Below are 24,451 nucleotides of genomic sequence, written 5' to 3'. Positions count from 1 at the left end.
GTACTCAAAACAATTTACCAAGTGAACAACAGACTTTTTGTAATAAATGTGCACCGTGGTGTGTTATCGCAGGAATCCCAATGCAAGTGAATGGTGGAGTTTCCACTAGTCATTAACAGTATTTTAAAGTCCAGTTGTGCCCTGTTTGTACATCGTCTGCTAAGCTGCTCCTCGGTAACTCGGTCTTGTGTTTTCTGTCCCCTCACTGCATCAGAGATGTGTTGTCCTACAGAAGGCTTGCGAATAGCCAGCGAAGTCTCCAAGATGGAGGAAAGTCTAAAAAAAGAGGGTCTGGAAACCAAGGGGACTGTAGCGACAGACCTTCCAGCAGCCAGCCACCACATTAAAACAAGACCAGCCACATTGAACAAGGAGAGACCCACTGCAAAAAACAACTGAGACATTAATACATGTCAGGATTTAATTTGGGATCGTGCACTCAAGCTGCACAGACTGGATCAAGATTACTGGGCCAAATACTGAAATCAGTTTGTAAGCATTTATTTGTACTGGCTGCTGTGAGTTCTGAGCTAGCCCTCTATCCTGAAAAAAACAAGGAGCAATTGGTAGTAGATGAGTTCACACTGAATTACAGGAAGTAAAGGTGTACTGATTGGGATTCGTCAGTCACAGAATCCACACTAGAGTCACAGGCTTGTTTTTCTTTCTGAAAGTCACTTTGAATACGGACATAGTATTGATAACATGTTTTTATATACAAACCAAAAGTATTGAAAATTCACTGTTTTGTGTGACTTTAGCCGTTGACACCTTTGTTGTCGTTCTTGAAATGTTTTAAATAATATATTTTATCGGCAATGACACTTTGATCAGTTTAATGATTTTTCTTTCCGATATTATCTGAACCAAATTTAAAAAAAAGAACCATACAATAATAACCCAAGAATTGTAAAGAAATCTAAAATTTTATACCTTCCCCCTATTACAGGCTAATCCTTTAGGAGACGCTATCGAGCAGCCAACGATTCTCTGAGCATGCCTTTGTTACACAGTTGACGTCAGCTTTTAAAATGCTATCCTCTCAAGTTTGATGTTTTGATGTTTTTTTAAAAACAGTGTCTTTTGAAACTTCGAGTCCTATCTTTTTTTCTGGATCTGACAGGTTAAGTGAATACAAAAAGAAATTGAAGACCCTGTTCCCACTGCAGTGAATGCACATCTGTATTCGGAATAAACAGACCCTTCCATAGATACTACCAGATCAGTCACCAGTGACACTGTAATTAAAGTGATGGCTTTGAGTGTAGATGGTATGATATGGCCACACAAAATACTGGAAAAAAAGAAGTAAACAGAGATTAAAACACTATATCATAATGTAAAAGCGAACATGAGTTTGTAACATTGCAGTGTTATAAACAAGTAATTTAAAATGTATTTTTCTAGCATTAAGAGTGAGTGTGGGTTTTGTTGAGCAAATGCTGAGTTATAATCATGATTCTCTATTCAGTAAACCCTATCTATTTATCCCCTCGATCGTGGACAAATTCCTATCGAAATTAACAGTGTGGTAGCCTCTACAATCTGGAACCTGTCTATTCTGAAATCCAGCATCATTTGTAAGTCTTGCTTGCCTTTGTAAATCTGACTGTGCAGTCCAGCACCTCATGTGATTTTCTTTTCTAAGTTTATAAATCTTGCGGGTATGATACATAAAACGGTGCTTAGAATTAGGTTTACTTAATGTAGATAGTACAATTAAATATAATACAATCCTTGAATTACAGGGTACACCTGCACAGTATCTGCTGTTGTTTCGGTCCCAAGCAATGCTGGATTAGGCATTCAGATCATGTGACAATGTCATTTATCAACTCTGCTGCCCCAGGCTACTCCACATATAGAGAAGGAGAGTGTGCTGAACTAGCCAAGTTGAAAGGCCATTTTGTCACATGATTTGAAGGAAGTCCATTCAGTCCTAAACAGGCAGAATTTCCCAGAAAAACTCACAGGCAAGACAGATATAGAGACAAATGGCAATTCAATATTAGACCAACAGAACACTTCAAAGTAATTGAAAACATCATACAAAGTGAAGGGATGGGAAAAACAAATCTAATAAAAAGGCAACATCGCAATTTCACATTTCTAGAGTGACCTCTAAAACTGAAAAATGCTCTCTGCATATTCAATTGCCTCCCTGCTGTTTCATTGTTTGAATCTATATCAAGCCAAATTATTTTATTTTGCTTGCTTCGCTAGACTAGGACACATTATATACTATTTATTTATATAATACAATTCATGCCTGAAGACAAATACATTTTTATATATATTTCCCAAAAATATTATTTTACATTAATTGTGCCATCTAGGAGAAATGTGTCACTTTTCTACCCTGGCAAAACCCAAGAGACTTGTTAATTGCTTAGCAAACAGCACTTCTATGCATTGCCCTGTGGTATACGCGTACAATAGAAAATAAGAGAGATGAATTTATTAAATACCCAAACCCACACATAAGACAGTGTCATGTTTTACACTTGCCTTCAATGGCAATGCAACGGTTGCGATTGCCCAAAGGAACAAAAGCTATGAATAGCTGAAAGAACTGAATTTATGTAGCCTACAACAAAGAAAAAATGTTCACGCAGTTGGAAATGAAGTTGAGACACTTGTTCACACAGAGAATGGTGAGGGTTTGGAATGGGTTACCTAGCCAGGTTGTTGACAGTGAATGATTGGCCCTGATGACCCGAATGGCTGCCTCTTGTTAGTAAATATTCCAGTCACCCAGTGGAATCTCAGTGTTACTTGAACATGTTTGGCACTTGATGGATGTCAATCTTCAAATGTCCTCAGCCCAGCATTGTTCCAGCACTAAAGATGCCCTGCTTGAACCACAGCAAAGTCAGTCTGCTTCAGGGCATGCCTGAGCAGGTCTGTGCTTAACACTAAAGGATGATCTGAAAGATATTTGTACCAGTGAGGCTGCCTGTGTTCCCTTTCAGACATAACAAACATGTATCTCTGTATATTCAAATTCATCAGGTTTTCCATCACTGGTAATGTGTGGTGGTGTGCTTGTGATTTTACTGGGCTTTCTTCAAGGTAATATACTGGACTTATATTGGTATCCCAATGGTCAGAAAGAGATCTTGTTTATTAGTAGACTTCATCTATTTGCAGAAGCACGTGTGGCAATTTACACGCCAATTAATTTCATGCACACGTTACATAAATGAATCTACATTACAATGAATAACTTGTAGCAATTGGGGAATGTAATTAAGTGATTAGAAAATATTATCGCTGAAACAGCCTACCCCCCCCAAAAGTGAAAAAAAAAAGAAAGTAAAATTAATAAGAAATTAATGCTTTAAATTTTTTATGCACATAAACAAGCTACACAATTATTTATCTTATGGGGATGCAATTGCCAACCTCTTCTAGGCCTCATAACAATGTCTCTGTACTGCATAGATGACTTATTTCTGGGGATCCACAGCAAAGCGATGCTGTAAATTTGACTCATTAGTTTGTCGCCCCAAAGTGGAAAGTCTGCTAATGTATGCATGTTTAGAAACTACTGCACAAAGAGTTTAAATTCACCTTCATAACTGCTGTGAAACCTTGCTAATAATGGCAGCAAAGGGCCCAACAAAATGTACGCTTAATAGGGGGGGTTGCTTTACTGCTAAAGAGGCATACTTGAAATATGTATCGAAGATTTAGTTTTTTCTTTTTACAGAGATGTTACTATTCTATTATCTTATATTTAAACTCTTCTGATTTTGCTGTTTAAAACAATCTAAATCAACTGTGCAGTGTTGCATCCAGGTTTTCAGAGGGTTCAGTATTTCCTTTCAACCGAGCTCACAGTTACTTAATTGCACCAAATTATTAGCTTAATTAGTCAAGGATTCACAGGTGTTCCAGATCTTTAGCCATTGATAATGTAAAGACACAACCCTGGTCCTGGAGGCTACACTACAGTGTTCCTTTAGCTAATAATTACTTAATTAATTATTAGCTTAAATAATAATAATAATAATAATAATAATAGAAACGGTGTGGATATTTCTCCCTAACACATCCGACATATTAACCAACACTAGAAAATAAAACGAAGGGTATTTGGGGACGATTTTTGTTAACCGGGGACTCTTTCGGGGACGTGTTTGACCGGGGACACAGTACCTCATCCGGGGAATGTCCCCAGAAACCCTATGTTAATGACACTGCAGAATTCACATTTAGAGATGTCTAAACAGGTTTCTTGAAAAACAGGATGCAACAAGACAAAGGTTTATAGCATTTAAGAAGTGTGTAGTCAACACGCGATTTCGATTTTTACAGTAAATAAAGCACCAGCATAACAAACCTCTTGAACCTGTAACTAGTTACAAACCCAGCAAACTACTATATCAGCTTTGACCAGAATAAACCATTGCTGGTCACTGGTCAAACTCGGAATATTTGACAGAAGAACTGTGAGTAAACGTTCAGTATAAAAAGGGTTAATAATAAAACCGAAAACCGTGTTTATCTACAACAGCTTTAATTATTTCTCAGTTAGTCACATGCACTTCGTGTGGCATCATTTCCTGTTTGACAGCAACGCAAGCGTCCCGTGAAACAGGACGGTAACTATGACAACGACTTGGGACGTGGGCCGGGTCTGAGCTTGCCAGGCTTTGCGTACTGTACCCTCCGAAGACAGGAACTGCAACACGAAAATGCCACAGAAAGTTCTTAAATGTACCGTGGAGCTGGATATTCAAACTGTAAGTAGACGTTTGTTCGTTGCATTGCGTGCGTGCGTGTGTGTGTTTAATCTGGATGCACAAAATATGAATGCAGTGTCTGCTTTTTGTTTTCAGACATTTTGAATTTTGGAGTTAAGTACATTAAATCCATCCATTCAAACATCACTAGGCCATACCGATATAATTGACAAATAAAAGTTTGTTTGGAAAAATAAATAAACAAATAAGACAAACTTTAAATTAACAATGTAGGATATTATTTCTAACGTTCTTTAGATACATTCTTACACAACCTGATAGCGATGGGCTGGGCCGTTTGTTGTAAATCTGTCCTAAATACAATACATGCAAAAGTTCCGTTTACAATTGTTTTGACTGACGCTTGAATGCACTAACAGGATAAATCAGAGTGCTTCTGCTTCTGAGTGTACTGGGTGTGGCTTTGAATGCAACCAATATCTGACTAAGAGAGGCAGGACTTTGCAATACATAAACCAATACAAATAAAATAGTTTCAGCGCTTTGGGTGTGTCCGAGTGAGCGTGTGTTTATTTTCAAAAAGCCAGGAGAATGGATTTGACTTTAATTAACATAAAATAAAACTAGTACTGTACGGTTAGGATTTATTGAAAAATGACAAACCTGCAAAAGGAAACTGTTTTTAAATGTGCAATGCGTAATGCAAATACAATTACACGGCTAGCAAAGCATGGGGCTTAGACATAATATCTACGACAAAACTTTATTTTACACCAGGCTAATATCTCCCATATTGCCAATGCAGTATCATATTGTCACCCTATGGTACCCAAGTACTGCAATTAAAATACAGTATTGGTTACTATATAAAACAGTGATTTAATTTTACACACAGTAATAAAAAGTCTACAGGATGATTATTACAGTTATAGATCAACACAAATGTTTACTTTTCTGTGTAAAATAAGTACAACAATTACTGATTCTAGAGCAGATTTGAAAGTACGTACAATTGGTATGCCACTGAGCATATTCATTTGGATTCAAATACAGTGTAATACAGAAGACATTTCTAGATTAAGTACATACAGAGTTAGAAACCTTTACTAAAATCGCCACTATTACATCTGTCTATAGTGATCTTGGTTTCCCAGATACTTTAAATTTGTAGAAAAGCTAAGTTTATATGCTAATTAAAAGGTTTTAATAAGAAAACCGCTCTGCTGAGGGTGTGGCTGTCTGTTCGTACATTTATCATATAGATAACCTGCCCAGGAGTGGTCCTGCATGACAAGGAAGATGTCTACCTCAGTGTCTGTATTCTGGGAAAATACCACAAGAGCAAGTGCCACCGACCAGTCTTCCCCATTGTATTCCATGAGAAAATGACATTTGAAAAGGTAAGGGCCAACACAGCGGACAGTACCAGGGTTGTTTTGAAGTGTGTCTGATCCACAAACAGACGAGATTCATTTTATTCCCTGACAGGCTCTAATAAAGTGGCCAGACAGTCCATGTGTTTTTAAGTCAAGGATTATTGCATGTTTATATGGTGGAGGTGTTCATACATTCTAGAATCATGTTCCTTTGTTTAAATGTAGCTAGGGATAGCGGCTGTAGTTAATCCTGCCCTGACACTGGGAAACCAGCTGTTACCACACTTTTAGTAAATTACCCCAGTCCTTGTACTGTATATTTCTTGTAATGTGACCCTTTGTTTTCCATATACAGATCTTTGGGGATGCAGTAGACCCAGGGCATGTTGCTGAGCTCCTGGAACGTACGAGATCTACGTGTTTATTTAGATTTAAATTACTGCCATCTGATGCTTTTAGAATATTAATATGTTTGTTCTTCGTTTTCTCTAGTTGATACAACAACATTTGAACTGATCCAGCTTGTTCCACCAGGTACGGCAGCATTTGTGTAATAAGTATCTGGCCAACAAAAGGGGACAGCTGTATAAAGAAATTGCCTGTGTAATACATTTGCTATGGATGGGGGAGTAGTGATTTGCCCATAGGAGTAAATATATTTCGTGGAATAGAAAAAGAGAAAGGTCATTCATTGAAAGATGCGATGTAGAAGTGCCATTTCATGTAAAGAAACTTTACGTCTTTTTCAATGCCTGTCCAATTAATTGATACATGATACAATTCAGGATAATTTGTTGTTTTACATATGCGTGCCTCAAGGTTATTCTCAGACACTTCTTTTCACTTTGTATTAATTGTTCTGCACTGTGATTGCGAATGAGTGGTTGTTGCTGGATTTTGGTCACATAAACTCCCCATTCTATAAGCCTTGGCATTACTGTGGTTGGCGATATGAGAGTTTGTTGCCAGCACCATGGCAACTAACCAGATCACATTGAATTGAAGTCCTCTGGTTTTCTGCTCTTCCAAACTAAAAGCCAATTGAGCAAATTAGCTCTGGAAGAGGCAAAGGAATACATACAAGAAAATAATCAAATTCCAACAGTTAGAATTACCATGGCAACAGATAACATCTCAGCAGTACATATTCTTCAAAGTACTTTGTAGTGCACAAGACATTTGTCTAGTCAGATCTTAAAAGATCCCACTGATTCACAATCAACAGCATGACTTGGTAAGCAATCCTATAACTCACTGTATGTGTAAAACAAAACAAAAAAAAAGGCTAAGTCTGTCTCCACTTGAGTTCCCTACTGTGTGCTTAACATAGTGTATTGGCTATGGTTTCTTCAGCTCATTTTTGCTAACTTTGTTTTCTAAGATAAGTACAAGATTAGAATATTGAGATTTTAAATATGTTTAATTTCTTTTTGCGGTTGTGTGTCTGAAATTAATTGTGTTTTTATTTGTGTTTGCTTGTGTCACTAAAGTTGGTGAAACTTTAGCTACGTTTGTGGAAAGCACCCGGGAGTTCCTGTATCCTGGTCCCAGGCTGACCTCCAGCTACCCCGGCAGTGATCGGGATGTGCTGATGAGAAGATCCGACTCCTTCCCAGTAAGCACGTTTCCTGCTAACCATCAATATATTGAAAAAAAAAAAAATGACATGTTTAAATTAAGACAAAAGACTGCAGTACTGGATTCATAAAAAAATAAATGCATCCAGTACTGCCCCAATGGGGGTATTTAGATCTGCCACTTTCCCAGATTAACTGAATAGATCCTGTTAGGTGTGTAATTAATCATGAGCAAGCCCTCTGCAGTGAAATAGGAAATCAACACCCTTTCTCAAGTTATTTGTTGTTCAGAGAGAGCAGGACTAAAGAATAAACTATTTACCGTTATCTTGTTTTATTTTTAACCCAAATTTGTGTCTGCTGTCTCTTGCAGGGAATTGCTCCCAAAGTGGAATTTTCTACAAGTTCTGTAATAAAGGAATGTGCTTTAAACAAGGATGAAGCCCTCTCACAGGTTTGTGGTTTCAGTAGTAATATCTACTGCGTTTTGTTGCTGTGTGTTATTATCAGACATTTAAGATGATCCCTAGGAGATCTTATATACTTACGAAGAAATGTGTGCCCTTTTAAGTTTGTGGATTGTTAAATGTCAGCATCAGACATTTTTTTCAGAAAACAATTACTGTATTGCCATTGAATATTATCTGATTGTTTGTGTGTTAAAGTTAATGTCGCTGGAACTAGATTCAATTTCCAGGAATGACCAGGTCTGTATGGACACGCTTCTTAAAGCTTTGTGCCCTTATTTTACAGGCACAATGTTTTATAGAACATTATTTATAGAGCTATTCATAAAATTGTAATGCCAGTATTTTATTGAATTAGCTCTAAAACACAGAGTCAATCATTTGACTAAAAGGTTTTTATCATGTTCAATTTACTTTCCAATCATTAGGATAAAACTGGAATAGAAAGCTAATCAATTATTAATAATTCAGAAAATTCCTTCATAGATTTTTGGTGAAGAATAAATTACAAGACTACTAACATCACTCCATTTCTCTAGATAATGCATATGTTGTTAGGCAAGAGTGGTAGATGAACCAGCAAAACAAGATAATTGTCTGTTCTGTGGCTTGCACCAAAAACTCCTCATGAATTATTATAATCATCATATTCATCCAGCTGCAGTTCCCATCCCCTTTCTAAAGGGGAGTTTGAGTCTGTCTTGGGGTCTGTCTAGGTGCGTGAGTGATTGATCGCCCGAGTCTGGGAGTTTGATATCCTGTGATTTCCACTGATGCTCTCTAAAGGGCTGTCTTGGGATTTGGTAGATATGTTGGATATTGAGTGTTTAGTTAGAGAAGTCAAAGAGACAGCAAGCTCATTACTAGTGTGTCAGTTCAGGGCTCTTCCATAGCAGAATCTCCAATTGCAATGTGAACTGTGCACCTATAGCTGCCTATTTGGAATGAATTGATATATCATGGGTGAAAGTTTTCCGTCTGTAGATGGAATTCTATCCAAATGGCCTTTCCCAGGTCTATTCCTATGATTCTTGTAAAAGTGTCAAAAAAAAAATCCAGGTTCAGGGGATATACATGCAATCAAAAAATCCAATCAAACCAAGTAAGAATTTGCTTTGCATCGTTTTAGACATCAAGTAAGCTTATTTGAGTCTGAAAAATGACAATAGTTGCAGCCCTTCTTGGTTCTGGTTTTGCCATGTTTTGCTGCTTGCATGTATTTGTAGTTAATGCGTGCATGTAAGTGCATGTTGAACATTTTATGCTGAAACACCTGCCCAATTGTGTCGGCTTGCAATTACTAGAACTGTACCTTCACACCAGCAAGGTTTGCTTGGTTTCTTAGAGCTTCTTAATTGTAAAATAAAAATATTAATAGTAAATGTGCCTCTCTACACTCAGCAGTTAGTTCTTTCGTTTTAACAATGTAAGGCGTCTATAACTGAGACACAACATTCTTGGTCTATTGCTTCTGACATCGATTAAAACACCAAATTCTTGTACTGCTTTTAGAATGAAACATTCACCTATAGGTACCAAAACCGAAGAAAATGTACTGGTCCAGAGCTTATCTATACTCAAAGTGAGTATAATTTAGATTTTTGTTATTGTACAGTTAAACTATTAATGCAAAAGCTATATTTGTATTTATTTTAATTTTAAGCAGAGATTGTATATTATTTGCAGCTGAGGTTTTTATAAAATTAATACGTGAAACAGGCATACATGTACGAGGTTTGAGTAACATTTAAAAACTAGCTTGTTAAGTATCAAGTTGATACATCTAACAAAATGACAAGTTGTAAGAAGTAATTTCTGAATTACTTTTTCTACAAAGTTAAGTTCACATTTGTTTCTGAAAGTGATCCAGAATGGCTAAGAATGCACCTGAAAACATGTACAACCCCAGAGCTTTGGGGGGACTAGGTGGCCCCCAGACCCCCAGCCAAAATATTGGTTTTGACCCAGGAGTTTTATTCAAAATGATCATTGGTCACTTTCACCCATGTATATCTGAGCTCTTTGAAAGACAAGCTATTACGGGGAGGAGGGGGGCTTTCTTTGTTCATAAATTCATATTTCATGATATTTCATGTAGTAAAACTATAAAAATATAGTTGTTTATTAATTTTTATTATAGTTTAGGAAATATTATTGTGTTTCTAAGGTATTATTCCTTTGTAGGTTTTCTGCAAAGGTGGCAGTTGTTTTACCTTCAATGGAACTAACATAGGCATGCTTGCAAAAATGAACTTGTCTATTCCCACATTCTTATTTTTGTCAATGTATTTCGAATCCTAGGTTGGAATTGCTTCTCATTCATTTCAGTCTCCAATTAATTTCATGAGTCTTCCTCTCCTTTCTTAAATGCACAAACCCGCTGCATTGAAAGAGTCCATTCCCAACAACAACATAGGAGGCTTCTTGCTAGGGAGCTGACGTCACTGCCTTGTGACTTTTGCTAGTGCATTGCTGCCACACGTGAACACCTCGTTATCTGAAATAAAAACACCTTCAGCAAGTACGTGTTTAATTTGCTTTGTGTTACTGTGCAATACATGTGTGTATGATCGATATTAATGTTTTGTTTTTAATTGTATTGTATATTGCTGTTTGTGATGTGCAGTACGAAATAAAACTAACAGTAATTCTAAGTGCCTATTTATATTGGAGGTAAGGCATGCACAGGTAGACAGTAAAGATGGTGACCACAATATATCCGAATCCACATTATAGCAAGGGGTGATATAACGAGGTGTCTAGCACCAGGTGCTGATCTCTTGCATGTATTGCAAGCAGCTTCAATTTTTTTTTAGTTTCATAGAAAAGCTGTTGCTTTACAAGACATTCCATCAGATTAAAAACATCTCTACCTTTCATTTGCATATATTTGATCTGGGCTCATTTTCGTCTTTAGCTGTCTGTGGTTTTAATTTTCTGTCTTCAAGGGCAAACCCCTTTATCGTAGATTATAGACGCCAACAAGCATAGGAAACCTCATCACAGATCGCAGTATTCTTTTTGTGTTAACAACAAGGAAAACTACTTAAAGTTAATTGTGTTAAATCTCTACATGAAATAGCAACCTGTATCAGGATTTATTTATCTCACCTTTCAAAACGATTTCATATTCTGGGATGCTCCAATTAGCATTTAAATTCTTTATTTTTATAGTCATGTAATGTTATTATATTCTGCTGAAACCGGCCTTCGGGGCAATTAATATTGTGCATGTTTTTTTTATTTTATTCTATTTTTATTTATTTATTTTTGCATTGCCTGCAGGAAGAAAGTTATTGCAACACAAAATGATGTTAGAACTGTTTAGCATTGTTGCAGTCATTTTCTAAAGAGGGAAATTTCAAGACTGGGGGTTGTACAGAGGGGAGTAAAAAAATAAAAAAATGATGGCCTGTAAATCAGCCATAATGGCTGCAACTTTTCTCTTAAGAACCTTCTGGCTTAGACCTACCTGAATGCAGTTTACATGAGGGGCAAATAAACATTGCCTTATGGGACTAGATAATTAGTAGTGTGTAGTAACTGAAAAAATGATAACAGTAGTTAAGCCATTTCAAATGAATTCTGCGAGGCTCTAGTATTAAGTACTGCAGCGTGATTAAAAAGATGGAATGCACAGCATTATAGTAAATATTTTTAAGTTTTTTTTTAAACCTGTATTATATAAACCTGAACTGATGGAAATTAGTAGAGTGACGTTTTTACTTTAGATTATGACTTTTCTAATCAATAAGTGGTCGTGTGATCTTTTTAACATAATTACAGGCACTAATCAATCCCCAAACTGTAATTCAGTGTGTGTGCTGCTTTGAGCAGTTTTTTCCTGGATCTGCAGTCAAAATTAAGCTATTACATAGCTGACTGATTGCAATCTAATCAACCTAAATGGAGCCAATTAGGTTTTTTTTCTGCTTTTAGCTAATTGAAATTCAATAATTACTTTAATGAAGATATTGTAAAACTAAGAATAGTAACATACCAGTCCAGTCCGGTAAGAAACACTGTTGATATGGTGTTGAAAATCTGCATCGAAGTGTGTTCTCTAGAATGACATTGTTCCTAGTAAACATCAGTCATTTGTGCGGTTTTGGATACATTTAAGATAGACTAATTAAAGTTCCATAGAACCATTTTGAAGAAGAGCAGGCTGTTAACTGAGACATGGTTCAGTGTTTTGATTGGTTCATCTTGTGCTCTCTTTATTGGGATAGTTTCCATATTGCCGCTTGCTTAGTGGTTATCCAGGTGTAGTAAAAATTGGCAAATATAGGCTGAAATACCGCTTAAAAGGTCTTGTGCCTTTCCGTTTATTCAGAGGACTGCAGGGAGCTTCCAGGTGTATGTAATTCATAAAAACAAAACAAAAAAAGACCAAGTTAGTTACATTATCCTGTCTATTTATATATTTCAGATGTTATTAGTAATCCATTAAGAACTATTATTAAGCACTAGCAAACCAACGTTTTAAAAAAAAAAAGTCTTTTAGCATTGGCTACTGGGTTAGTGTAGAAAAAGCAGGATAAAATGTGTTTTACGTGTGATGTGCATTTTGGTTTGGATATGTGTCTTTGTCCTTTTATCCCTTTTTATTTCAGAATCCTCCCCAGTGAAGGATTCATGGATTGTGAAGGATAAGGTATTTTTTTGGCCCATGGCTGGCTTGAAAAATGAGATTTTGATATTTGACAATGCATCATTCATTTTGATATTTGGCAGTGCATCATTCATGGAAAATAATAATTTGATGCTTGTCTACAGGTCTTTTTCATAGCACTCCACTCAAACTAGAGGAGGCAAACATTGATTCAATGGGAAAAACGGGATAACTTTAAGTAGAGCTTTGAAGATGTCCTTCATGGATAACACAGATCATTTTTTGTCAACTTGACCTGTTCTAACAGACATAGAAAAAATGTAAACCTCCTGAAATCAACTGAATGATACATCTTTAGACAATGGGCAGGGGCAGAAAACACATATACTGGTATATTAGATTTATATATTTCAGGGGTCAAAGAGTGACATAACATAACTGGGCACAAAAATTCAATTTGTCATTATGCAGTATTTCACATTTCGTACTAAGCAGTGCATAATACACTTTCCTAGTGAGGTAGAAAAAATAAAGCAGATACCTAAGGAACAAGTTATTTACACACATTTTTCACCAAACATTCTACAGGTACGTTGTTAGCAATAAAACTGCTTTAGACATGGACACTGCATCGTGATAAATAAGCAAGGTTATTTACAATCCACATGTCTGCCTCTGAGCGTGCATTTGAGTCTGTAGTTTTTTCTAGTGGGGCTGGCATGCAAATATGTAAAGAGAAACACATCTTTTCCGCGATTAAAAAAATAAAACTTAGTAATTATCCGGAATGCCTTTGCGTCTGTATACTGATAAAAATAACCCAGAGTTAAATGATACAGACAGCTACTTGATGGATGTGTTGGTGTGTGCAGCCACCATGCTGCACAGGCACACATTATCATACACCTTGTGATGTGAAGTAATTGAGATCTTTCTGCTTTCTTACAGTTGCTGCTAATTAGTTGCACACTTGCGTACTGTTTTTACAATGTAGGGCTAGAGGATCATATGAAATTAGCATACATTAGAGACTTTCTCACATTTTTAGCTGACCTGTAGTCTCTGAAAGAGTCTCCCTCACAGTAAGAGGAGCATATTTGTGTATTATCTTTCAAAATAATTTCTATTTGATATTTATTTCCCATGGCTTTGTTTTCCATACCTGATGGTAGTTGCTTGTTACTTATTTATTCATACTGTGAAACAGGGCTTGAACTTCGCTAGACCTAATCTGTTGGTATTTAAAAAACAGCCTGGTGTTTGCATATTCAAATTCATGTATTTATTCAGAAGACCTTTCATGAGCCTTAAAATGCCCAATGAGGTCAAATCTGCTCCCTTTCATTTCTGTATATCTGATATTGAATGATTCAATTCCCTTCATGATGAAGTCCATAATGACATTTCTGATGATTCAAAAGGGGAAAACAAATTTATATTCAGGAATGTGTGGTGGGTAACGGTAAAAATAAAGGTATTTATTAATTTCGGTCTAACGGAAAGCTCTCATGTGCGTGACTAATCTGTTGCATTTGCTAGTTTTGCGACATACTGTCAATTTACGGCTTTGGTACAATAAAAATTTCAGCACCCTGTGTTTTTAATCACTCAGTGTATTGATTGGTAATCAGTTGTAAAGGCAAGGGAAAGGCAAGATTTCATGTTGTGAAATGAACTCTATAATTAATACAAGTATTTCCACAGCTCTGCTTTGTACCAAGGTGGATTAAAGTGAGATTTTCCTGTGGCTCTTGTGGAGTGTAAACAAGGTTTGCATGATGTTGTATCGATCTCTGCTGTATTCCTCTTTCAGGTGCAGCACTCAATGGCAGTAAAGCCCCGCTCTGGGAGAAAATCTAAGAAAAGTTCTGGTTCGCTCACTGTAGTCCAACAGAACCAACTATCCAGAAGCTACGAAAAGCCAACGGTGTCATCCCAGTCGCGATCACCCTCTCCGTACACTAGGAGGCGCATGTGCGAGCTATCAGAAGAGGCAGGACAGAGGCTGGCTCACTTCGGTCTGGGGCCGTACAAGTTCAAGAAGGACACAGACAGCCCCCCTCCCTTTGTCGTGCGGCATGTAGGTCATCATTAAAGTCAAAGACAAAACCAAACCGAATATCTAAGCATTACTTAAAACAAATCCATATGTTTTACTTTTTTGTTTTATTTTGTCCATAACTATTAAACTGGCGGAGAGGTAAGAGTGTGAAAGAGTGAATGTACAGGTTCAAAACCAATAGCTTATCAGATTAAAGCTAAATGCAATCCGAAATGTATTATAAGAGGCTAGGAGTGTATAATAAAAGGAGATTAATGCACAATCAAGGCCGTTACCATGGTAACCATGTAGAGTGTGACAGACAGACACGATCGGCACATATATTTTTTGAATGAGGAATCTAAAAGGCTATTACATTCTTTTACTACTAAGAATAAATAGCGGTCCTTTTGACGAGGTGATAATTATTTTTCAAGTCTATAGATTTAAGCCAAGCTTCAGTTAAATATACATAACCCCTTTTTTTTGGCAGCCCTGTAAATTGTGACAGATCGAAGCGTTTTGTGAATGCAGAGTACTATTCCTCAGAGTCCTTTCTGTCTTTTCCTAAGTTTCAGCTGGGGTATAATAGGTGTATAAATTGGATTCTGCTGTGACATCAGCATTACAAGGACATGATAGGAATCGAAACTAGCAGGGGAGCAATCTTTTATTAAAGAATATTTCCTCTTGTTGTGAAATGCTCTTTGAGTCGCTTTTCTGAGAGAGAGAGAGAGAGCGAGAGAGAGAGAGAGAGAGAATATGTTGTTAAATTTGTTTCAATAAGAATGTCTGAGAATCCATGACAAATGAAGTGTAATAAAATTGAGAAGACTGAATGCCGACTAAACTCTTAGTGAAAAATAGGTTTTTTGTCAAAGCTTAGCGTCTGAGTTTTGTAGAAAAAAACTCTTTAGCCAGGTTTCTGTTCTTATTTGGCATCTCAGACTGGACCAGTTGGCTGACTGGAAAGTCTGTGCTGGGAGTTTCTTTAGCTCAGATTTCTTTTCATGAGACAGTGTCATTTGCACCACTTTTGGTGGGCAGAAGGTCGTACTGAATTAGCCAATTTTCTCCTCATTTGGTTAGATAAGAAAGTAATCGTTTTGCCTTCGATGATAACAGATCCAAGAATATTTGCATTAAAAATAAAAAAAAATGGATTTTAACATAGCCAGTTTTATACATTCCTTAAAAAACAGTGATGCACAAATCTCAAACCTATATAACAAGCAGTTGCTGTTCTGCCTGTATGTACATTTTATATTGAAAATAAGCAGAATTGGCTTCATTTAATAGCAAAGACTATTATAATATCGATATTTTGTGTGGCTTCAGCCCTGTGATTGACAGAAGGTGTTATATTTAGACTGAAAGAAGCTCTATCAAAACATTTTATTAAAATATGTACAGAGCATGTGGAAATCTGATCAGTGATGGTTTTTGTTGTTGCAGGTTGCCAGTAGACAGCTGGCCTCCATGGATGACAGTGCTCTATCTTTCCAATCGCCTTCCTCCAAACAGAGCTTGCGGTACCATTCTCCTGGCTCCAGGGTTTGTGAAGGTGTGTGTGTGTGAGCCTGAGATAAGCATTGCAAGTTGCTGAGAGAATCCACATCATTTAAATTCTAGACAACTTTTAAAGATACAGGTTCCTGTTGCAGATATGTTGCTGCTTTTTTTGTTGTTTTTTTTATATTTATATTTTGTTTATAATAATAGCAGTAAGTAAGGGGGACTTTAATTATATATCATAGCCTGACAGTTAAATGGCAAAACAAAGGGGCTCCCTGAAGACTGTATGAGTCAAGGGCAGTGAATAATTTTGAAAGAAAAATCACAGTTGCTGGACCAATATTTCTTCTTTTTTTTTGTAACTTTTAAAAAAAAAAATTCTTACGCCTTGTAAGCGTAACATCTTTCTTGCAATTGTTTTCTGTAGATTATTTAGTTTTCCAGACTTGATTTTCACTTTAAATAAGGTAAAGTCTGTTTTAACCTTCCGCCACACTGTAGAATTGCTCCCTGTACAACCTGAAACTTTTTAAACTTTGCTGTGTGTTACGACAGGATAAATGGGTTTCGTCTGATTGGTTTCGTTTGTTTTTTTTTTTTTTTTAATTTGGAAAACTATAAAATCTACATTAAAAAGGGGACTTCTAAAATCTGAAAATATAATGGGGGCTGGGGAATTATTTTATAAACAGGAATTTACCTACAGGTGACTTGGACTTAATGTGTAATGTTTGGTTGCAGATTGGATTGTAGACCTAGTTTTATATTGGAACAAGATGAGATCGAGTTTCATAGTACGCCCACTGCAGTTTCATGGTGCAGATGGAAACCTTTACCAGTTGTGATTGTACTTGCAAATTTATTTTCCAAAAGGATTAGACAACAGTAAAGAGTTGTTCACATGCTCTTTAAAATACAATGTGCTAATGTGCAGTTTTACGATTGTTAAAGTAGGACCTTGGGCTCTTCAACATTAAACATTGCAAAATTCCTGTAAACAATAGTTTTGAGCAGTGCTGGGCTAAGTAGGTACGACTTCAGAGAAGCATCTCCTTTTTCATTGCATTATGAGAAACAGCATGTTAAGGGAACCTGTCACTCCAAAATAACAATGTTATCACTCTAAGGGAGTAAATTGAAATTTCTCTCTCTACTTTTGTCTTTGTCAGACCCTTCCCTCCTGGGCAGCTACAGACCGAAGACTGTCAGAGTAAGTATTTTACTCCCTTTCCAACAAACCTGCAACAGGGAGATGCAACGTTTATATAGCACTGAATACATTCAATTGCATAACCAATTATTCAGAGTAGTCCTACAGATCATGAGTGGACTATAATAACATTACATCAAACTCTAACAGTTTATATTGTATCAATTGGAGATTAAACATGTACCGTTATATAAAAAACAAGCTCCTAATATCCAGCAAGGGTTCGGTCTACTGGCTTTTTGTAATTCCACACCAGTGTGATCCATGTTTCTTTTATTGCTTTCCTGGTGCTCAGGTGTGGAAACTGAGTTCAAAAGTTTCTGAAATATCTCCCCTCCTGAAAGACACTTGGAGTGGCTGTCTGAATGAATTCCTTTCGGGGATTTTTCAATCCCCAGACCCCGTCCTCACACTGAGTTATTGGTTTTCGCAGGTTATCCGCGAGCCTCGGGAGACAGGTGATCTCTCTCGCTCCTCAGACTTGTTTGATGAACGCTTCATCTCCAGGCCTGCCAGTAGGCACACTTCATCTGCCAGGCCGTTAAAAGTCCACTCGGCTCCCTCGTCGGCACAGAAATGCCCCCAGAGTCCTCTGCTGAACCGCGCTTCCCTTAAAGAAAGGTACTGTTGCTGTAATACAGTAGATAAGGTACCCAGACCCCTCCAGCTGTCGATTTCAGACTGGCTTTAATGGTTAAATCAATAGCCGTCCTTTCACTATTTATTATTTTAATTATTTAAAAAACAGTGGAGGATCTTAAAAGTAGAACGGAAAGGGTTCACTCTCCGTGCTGGCAACTGTGTTGTTATTTTTATTATTTTTAATGGAAAACCGAATTGCATTGCTGTAATTTATTATACTTATGCATTACTGATTCTCAAAGAACACTCTTGAAAATCATTTGGTTTATATTAATGTGCCCTTTGTAGTTTAAAAAAATAAAATAAAAAAAATATATATATATATATATATATATATATATATATATATATATATGTATATATATATATATATATATATATATATATATATATATATATATATATATATATATATATATATATATATATATAAAAAATTAATTTAAATCCAGTTGGTGTTACATTATGATGCAAAAAGCCCTTGTGGGATCCTGATCGAAGGCTAGTTGAAATGGAATGTATGAACCTTGCTGAGCTAAGACTTTTTATAAATACATTTCTATGATGATCAGAAACCAGACAAGAATTGGAAACAAACATAACACATGGGTAAGGGAATAATAATTTTTTGTAATTATTTTTAAAGCCATTTATGTACTTCCATGGATTGCGAATTGATTATTGTGAGGTTGTCGATGGTTTGTTTAGTCTTTTTTTTTGTAATGGATAATGATGGATGCACTTCTCCCTGGACATTACCCTCCTTGCCCAGACGAGTTGCTTAGTTTGTGTTGAACTTATCTGTGGTATCCAGTTGGCTGGTTCAGAGGGTCAAGGGAATGAATCAATGTGGGTCAGCAGCCTGAACCCTTCAGGTCACCTGACCTTTTGAAGATGTAGTATTTATGGTCAATCGTTTTGCTGTTTATCCCTTTCATCTTAAACACCTCTCAATCATAGAGAGACCAGGTGGGGGAGGGTGACTATCCAATAACAAAACAAAAATACACCAAAGCAAAACCCTCTTCATGCACCCATTTGTTTTATTATGCAATTTATTGCCATTTTAAAAGCCACAGTTTGTATGGCACAGTTAATGTGATTCAGGTTGTAGTGTGTGTCGCACACAGAGTATACAATTATTCCATAATACCTATCAGTGTGAGTTAGTCTGATTCAAAGACGCTCCTCAATCTCTAGTAATTCCTGATGCCTATTAGTTTTATGAATTCTGGTCTATAAATTTAGTTCTTGGACTAACTAGTCGGTTTGTTCACAGTTCCTAAGAAAAATGTCATGAGCACAGACTCCTGTAGTACTGCAGTCAGAACATGTGAATGGCTGAAAAGCTAGAATGTAAGGAATTCTATTTATGTAAAACGGATCATTATGGGATAGTGCCACTTTAAACAGCTTGAAAAATGCATCATTCGTAATGCAACTGACATGCCTTCATACCTTCTCACTCGTGCTCTACAGAATAATATAACTGCTACGTTTTCCCTGAATTGGATCTAAAGCTTACACACGGCCATAAAATATTGTCATTCTCACATGTATAGGGGCCAAGATCTCTGTTAGGATAGGTGCCAAGATTTTTGTTCACAAAAGAATAGTGTGTTCAAAATCTAGGACACAAAATATGAGCAAAAATAATTTGTCATTTTCAGGTTTGAATGATTTCCATTTACTTAGTGTCTCAACAAAACTCCTAACATGTTCCATTTAATTTTCCGATAATAAGATATTGGCAAAAGACAAAAAAAAAAAATTGGATTAAGAACAAATAGAACGGGTTGTATAATTCCAAGCTTCATTTCGATCACATACCGCAACTCAAAATGTATTTCCCCTTTCTTTAAATTACAGGATCTGATGTCTTGTCATGTTTGTTCATTACTAGAACAACAACCACAAAAAAAACAACATATTGATTGTGTTTCAGAAAGATTGGTGTGAATACGTTTGACCCAACGTGTGGTTTAATAAATTCTGAGCAGACTCGCCATTGATCTGAACACTCGAAGCTAAAACACAGTGTTTTCTGAGTTTATAGAAAACATTAAAATCAATAGACAATTTTAAACTGATACGAAATCTGAGAAATTCATGAAGCACCTTAAATAAATTGAAAACGCGACTAAAGCCATACACTTGGAGATTAAAGCGAGTTTATTAGATTGAAGGTACATGAAGCCAAGCACGTTTCAGAACTATTGGATGAAAAACAAATCCTAGCAGTTTGAAATACAAATCAAATTTTCTTGCGATCGCAAAGTTTAGTCAGATATATTTTTACCTGAGTCTTTTGAAAGCTGTAGTGACATTTAGCCATTGTGGAAATCTAAAAAACAAATGGGCTTAAAACAGAATCTAATTTTTGACCAAGAAAAGGTTTACATACCCCAATGGAAATGTATCTTTGGTATGAGTTAAGAAGGCTGTGCACAAGAGAAGTCCTCTGATTTTGAATAAACTGGAACAATTTTGTGTTGAATGGTCAAAAAACACTAAAGAATCATGTCAAAAGCTCACTGACAAATATCCTACTTGTTCAAAAGAGGTTATTATTACTAAAGATGCCATTAATTTCATTTTTCTTTGTCAGGGTATGAATACTTTTGAATTAGTTTTTTTTTTTTTAGTTTTGCAAACAAAAAATGCTGAAGTAATGTAACATGTAACTTTGTTCAAACCCTATGATCTGGTGTTTGCTGGCATCCCTGATGCTGGAGCACAGACTAGTGGACATGGAGCACAAGTTGCTAAGGACATGCACACTCCCCCGGATAGGAAATGTTGGTGGAATTTAGTGCATTACTTCGACATGCAGGTCTCATTTTAACATGTACTAAATGCAGGGTGTGGATTAATTAGGCAGATTTGTATTTCATGGTCATAACTTAAATATATACTATATAGAGGTCTTATATGCTGTTTATTGTTTGTTTTTTGTATTCTCCAGATTCCAAACTGATCTGGCCACTCCAACAAATTGGGAGGAGATCCATGAGAGGATTAAAAAGATTTTAAAGACTCACAGTACCAGGCAGAGATTAACCTTTGTAAGTCACAATTTTAAAATAATAGATGCAGTATGAATGTGTGTTCAGACAGATTAGGTTCGACTTTCAGTCTGAATTTTCGGTGTTTCTTTGACTTGCTGGGATCGTTGCGACAAATTGCAATACATATTCAATGTTTGGAAAGCAGCTTCTGAATTCAGTTTTACTGGCGACTCCTCTGCTCTTGCAAAGAGCAGGGATAGCATGAGTAATGATAGTACGATCCTGGCAAGCAGAGCACAAGCCTGCATTAAACCACCCTGTTAGGGAGTGATGGAGCAGTTCTCCACGCCCATCCAAAAGTGTTTTAGAAACATCATGACTTGTGTGGAGCTGTCACGGGTAGCCAGCGAAGGAAGGATTTATTTTGAAGCTGTTCTTCGTGATATGACATTAATTTCTACAGTTTTACCAACTGATTTGGTTACCTTTGGCCCTCTAGTCTGCCCATTGTGACTGAAACAGAATTGCAGAATGTAAAAAGTTTTTAGCTGGCTATGGCTTTCATTAGTTCTTTGATATTATTGAAGTGTATCCATTGCCTGTTAACATAGTCATATCTGATGTGACTCGGAGCCAAAAATGGTATAAAATATGTACAGGGGTTTTGCTTTGAGTGCAGGCTTCAGTTTAGTTTACTACTACTAAACAATTAGCCATTAACTAAATGTTCAAACTAGGCTAATTTATTGGCAACTAAATTCATTCTGTAAGCTACTAATTTCCTTTATATCTTGATTTATTTTAGTACATTCAGTATTGATTACTAAGTACTGAGCAGTTTAATCACACAATTTCTTAATGTTGGTTTTATTTTGTTTTAAAAATCCACAAGTTAGTCCTTAGATGTTTATGAACTGGCACAACCAGCAAGCCTCTACATTTTATACAGTACACTTTGTAAGCCTTGCGTTTTTCACGTAATGTGCTGGGAGTAAGTATGAAACTTTTTTTTTCTCCTGTGATCAATAGTTTTTTTTAATACTTTTTATAATACAATATCTAAAAAAGTACTAAAAAGAAAGCCAAGAAAGTGTATTTGACTCTTTCTACACCTTGGCGATTGTGTTAAATGGTGAGGTTCAATGTTTAAAATATCCTCCAAGAAAAAAGTGCTAGAACATTAAATGGTTGCTCTTTGCAAAGCAATGTTGCTTTTCCTTCTTTCTCCCCACACCCTCCTACTCCTTGCCCTCAGAATTTGCTTGCTCTTTATATATATATATATATATATATATATATATATATATATATATATATATATATATATATATATATTTATTTTATATTATTTTTTTTTTTTTTATTGTTTTCCAGGATGGGGATTCTGGGAGAGACGAGACGCTGCTGAGGAAAGCAGTTTCCTGTAACGACTCCCTGTGCGACAGCGGCCTACAGGAGGAAAGGAGGTAAACATTTAAAATCCGGCCTCAAATTAAAAGCAACCAGCCATCTTAAAAAACAAACAAACAAACAAAACCCTTCATGGGCACACTCCTTGCGGCTCTGTGATGTTTATAGATGAAGAGCCGTTTTCTGTGTTCGCTGGTGGTTGGACTTCACAGTCGGGTGACTGATCTGTTCCCAACCACTGCCTCTATGAAATGAGATTTCAGTACTGCCATTATGTTAAAGAAAGCAGTGTCTTTTAAACAAAGGGTCAGAGTCAAGTATACAATGATTCACAAAGTAGCATCAGTAAAAGTTCTTTGTAAATTCACTCTCTGGCAGCTGAATCATTAGTGATCTGTGTGGCTGTCTCAGGCAGCAGCAAAAGGCAATCTGGGCACAGCTGCAGGTGTAATATCAGTGCTGCATCTCCCTCCAGTGAATTAGTAATGTGTCTTTTGCCACACACAGTGTTACAGGTGCTATAATACCAGAAGCACCATGAGTCAAACTGAAATCTGGATTTATTCAGTTATTCTAAATATTGCCACTGTTTTAAATAATAAAGCACTTTTTACAATAACATTTAGTTCTTTGGTGTTTTTATTAGTGTTCTGTAGTTTGACCTTCTAGACATGAAATGTTTTGACTTTTTCAGAGCACAGACCTGTTCAAGAATCAAGATCATTGGATATTGATATTATAAAACCATGGTCAGCCCACAAGCCTTCCTGTCATTTAAATATGCATCCATGCTACTTATAGCAGTAGGGGTTATAAGTGATGTCTTTAAGCTCAGTTATAGCTCAAAAAGCAAAACAGTAAAGTAAAAAGTGCATTCCTATTTTGTTTATAATTTAAAAGTTTGGATGAGCAATTGAAGGCAATATCTGGGGAGCCACTTAGTTGATGAAATTATGCCTTGGGCTTTTGTTATTAGATGCTGATGCCTTTTCAAGATACTGACACCAGTGACGTGTAGTTTATACCATTGGGGGGGTTCCACATGTCTTGAATTCGCAGTTCATACTAGTTACAGTTACAAATGCAAACTATTACAGTTCTGAACTCGGGAGTGCACACTGTGATAACTCCCATAAAGAAACGTGTCCCTTTTTCTCCTCTCCCCTCAGCTCTGGGTTCCTCGGCAACGCCTCGGTGCATTTAGATGCTGGAGAGTATTGGTCAAACCGGGCTGCTGAGTTCAAAGGGAAACCGCACAGAGCTGTATTCGAGGAGAGCATGGACAAGATATACAGAAACATGTACAGGAAGGCCTCAAGCACTTCCTAACAGGCCCTCCGTGGCCATTCTGTGTTTAGTAATCTACTAAATGGATACTTGAATTGTTCAACAACAATATTTTGAAATTGATTTATACATTGATCTGTACCTGAATGGCTGGCTTTGTATTCAAATCAGAAGTGGGTGTAGTTACTGGCATGTGTTATAAGCTCTTGACTATGCCCACCAGGGAGACCCAGCAGCTAAGACTTTACAATGAGTGCACCATTTCCTTTTGAGCATCATTGACTCGTGTTTTATTACTCAGTTATTTTAAGGGTGCTTTTTTTAAAACAATATGTATTCTAATTTAAGTATTAACCTGTTACCAAAGAATTGTCCACATGTGCATTTGTGTTGCTATCATATCACACTCCATTTTTAATACTGTCAAAATAAATGTTTTTCTTTTTTTTTTTTTTTTTAAATGGATATGATTATTACAGGAGAGACACAGAAATAATTAGATGAACAAATTACTTTTGACTTCTTTTGTAACTGAATTCAATGTATTCTACTTAATGTGTATATGTGTGTGTGTATATATATATATATATATAT

The 24,451-nt window shown here is 36.4% G+C and overlaps 1 protein-coding gene and 1 pseudogene across 1 annotated transcript; both read left to right on the top strand.

The window, feature by feature from the left end:
* Positions 1-1,656, top strand: part of LOC121330687 — a 248,659-nt pseudogene extending 247,003 nt beyond the window's left edge.
* A 2,787-nt stretch (positions 1,657-4,443) lies between these two features.
* On the top strand, positions 4,444-24,379 carry spata6 (spermatogenesis associated 6). Its single transcript, XM_041217640.1, has 13 exons — positions 4,444-4,748; positions 5,972-6,109; positions 6,441-6,489; positions 6,578-6,619; positions 7,576-7,700; positions 8,036-8,116; positions 14,558-14,824; positions 16,241-16,349; positions 17,470-17,510; positions 17,944-18,131; positions 21,118-21,217; positions 22,535-22,626; positions 23,740-24,379. The coding sequence occupies exons 1-13, from the start codon at positions 4,701-4,703 to the stop codon at positions 23,897-23,899; spliced, it is 1,440 nt and encodes a 479-aa protein (XP_041073574.1). The 5' UTR covers positions 4,444-4,700; the 3' UTR covers positions 23,900-24,379.
* Positions 24,380-24,451: the final 72 nt, after the last annotated feature.

This window comes from Polyodon spathula, chromosome 18 (genome assembly GCF_017654505.1).
Source record: "Polyodon spathula isolate WHYD16114869_AA chromosome 18, ASM1765450v1, whole genome shotgun sequence".
Taxonomy (NCBI): domain Eukaryota; kingdom Metazoa; phylum Chordata; class Actinopteri; order Acipenseriformes; family Polyodontidae; genus Polyodon; species Polyodon spathula.
The sequence above is the reverse complement of the archived record's forward strand: the minus strand, read 5'-3'. Positions and strand labels throughout refer to the sequence as shown.

Bases quoted from the DNA above. Each gene is read 5' to 3' on its own strand.
- spata6 (XM_041217640.1), top strand. From the start codon at position 4,701: ATGCCACAGAAAGTTCTTAAATGTACCGTGGAGCTGGATATTCAAACT. The intron at 7,701-8,035 runs GTAAGCACGTTT...TGTCTCTTGCAG, and splicing joins GAAGATCCGACTCCTTCCCA to GGAATTGCTCCCAAAGTGGA. The intron at 16,350-17,469 runs GTGTGTGTGTGT...TGTCTTTGTCAG, and splicing joins TGGCTCCAGGGTTTGTGAAG to ACCCTTCCCTCCTGGGCAGC.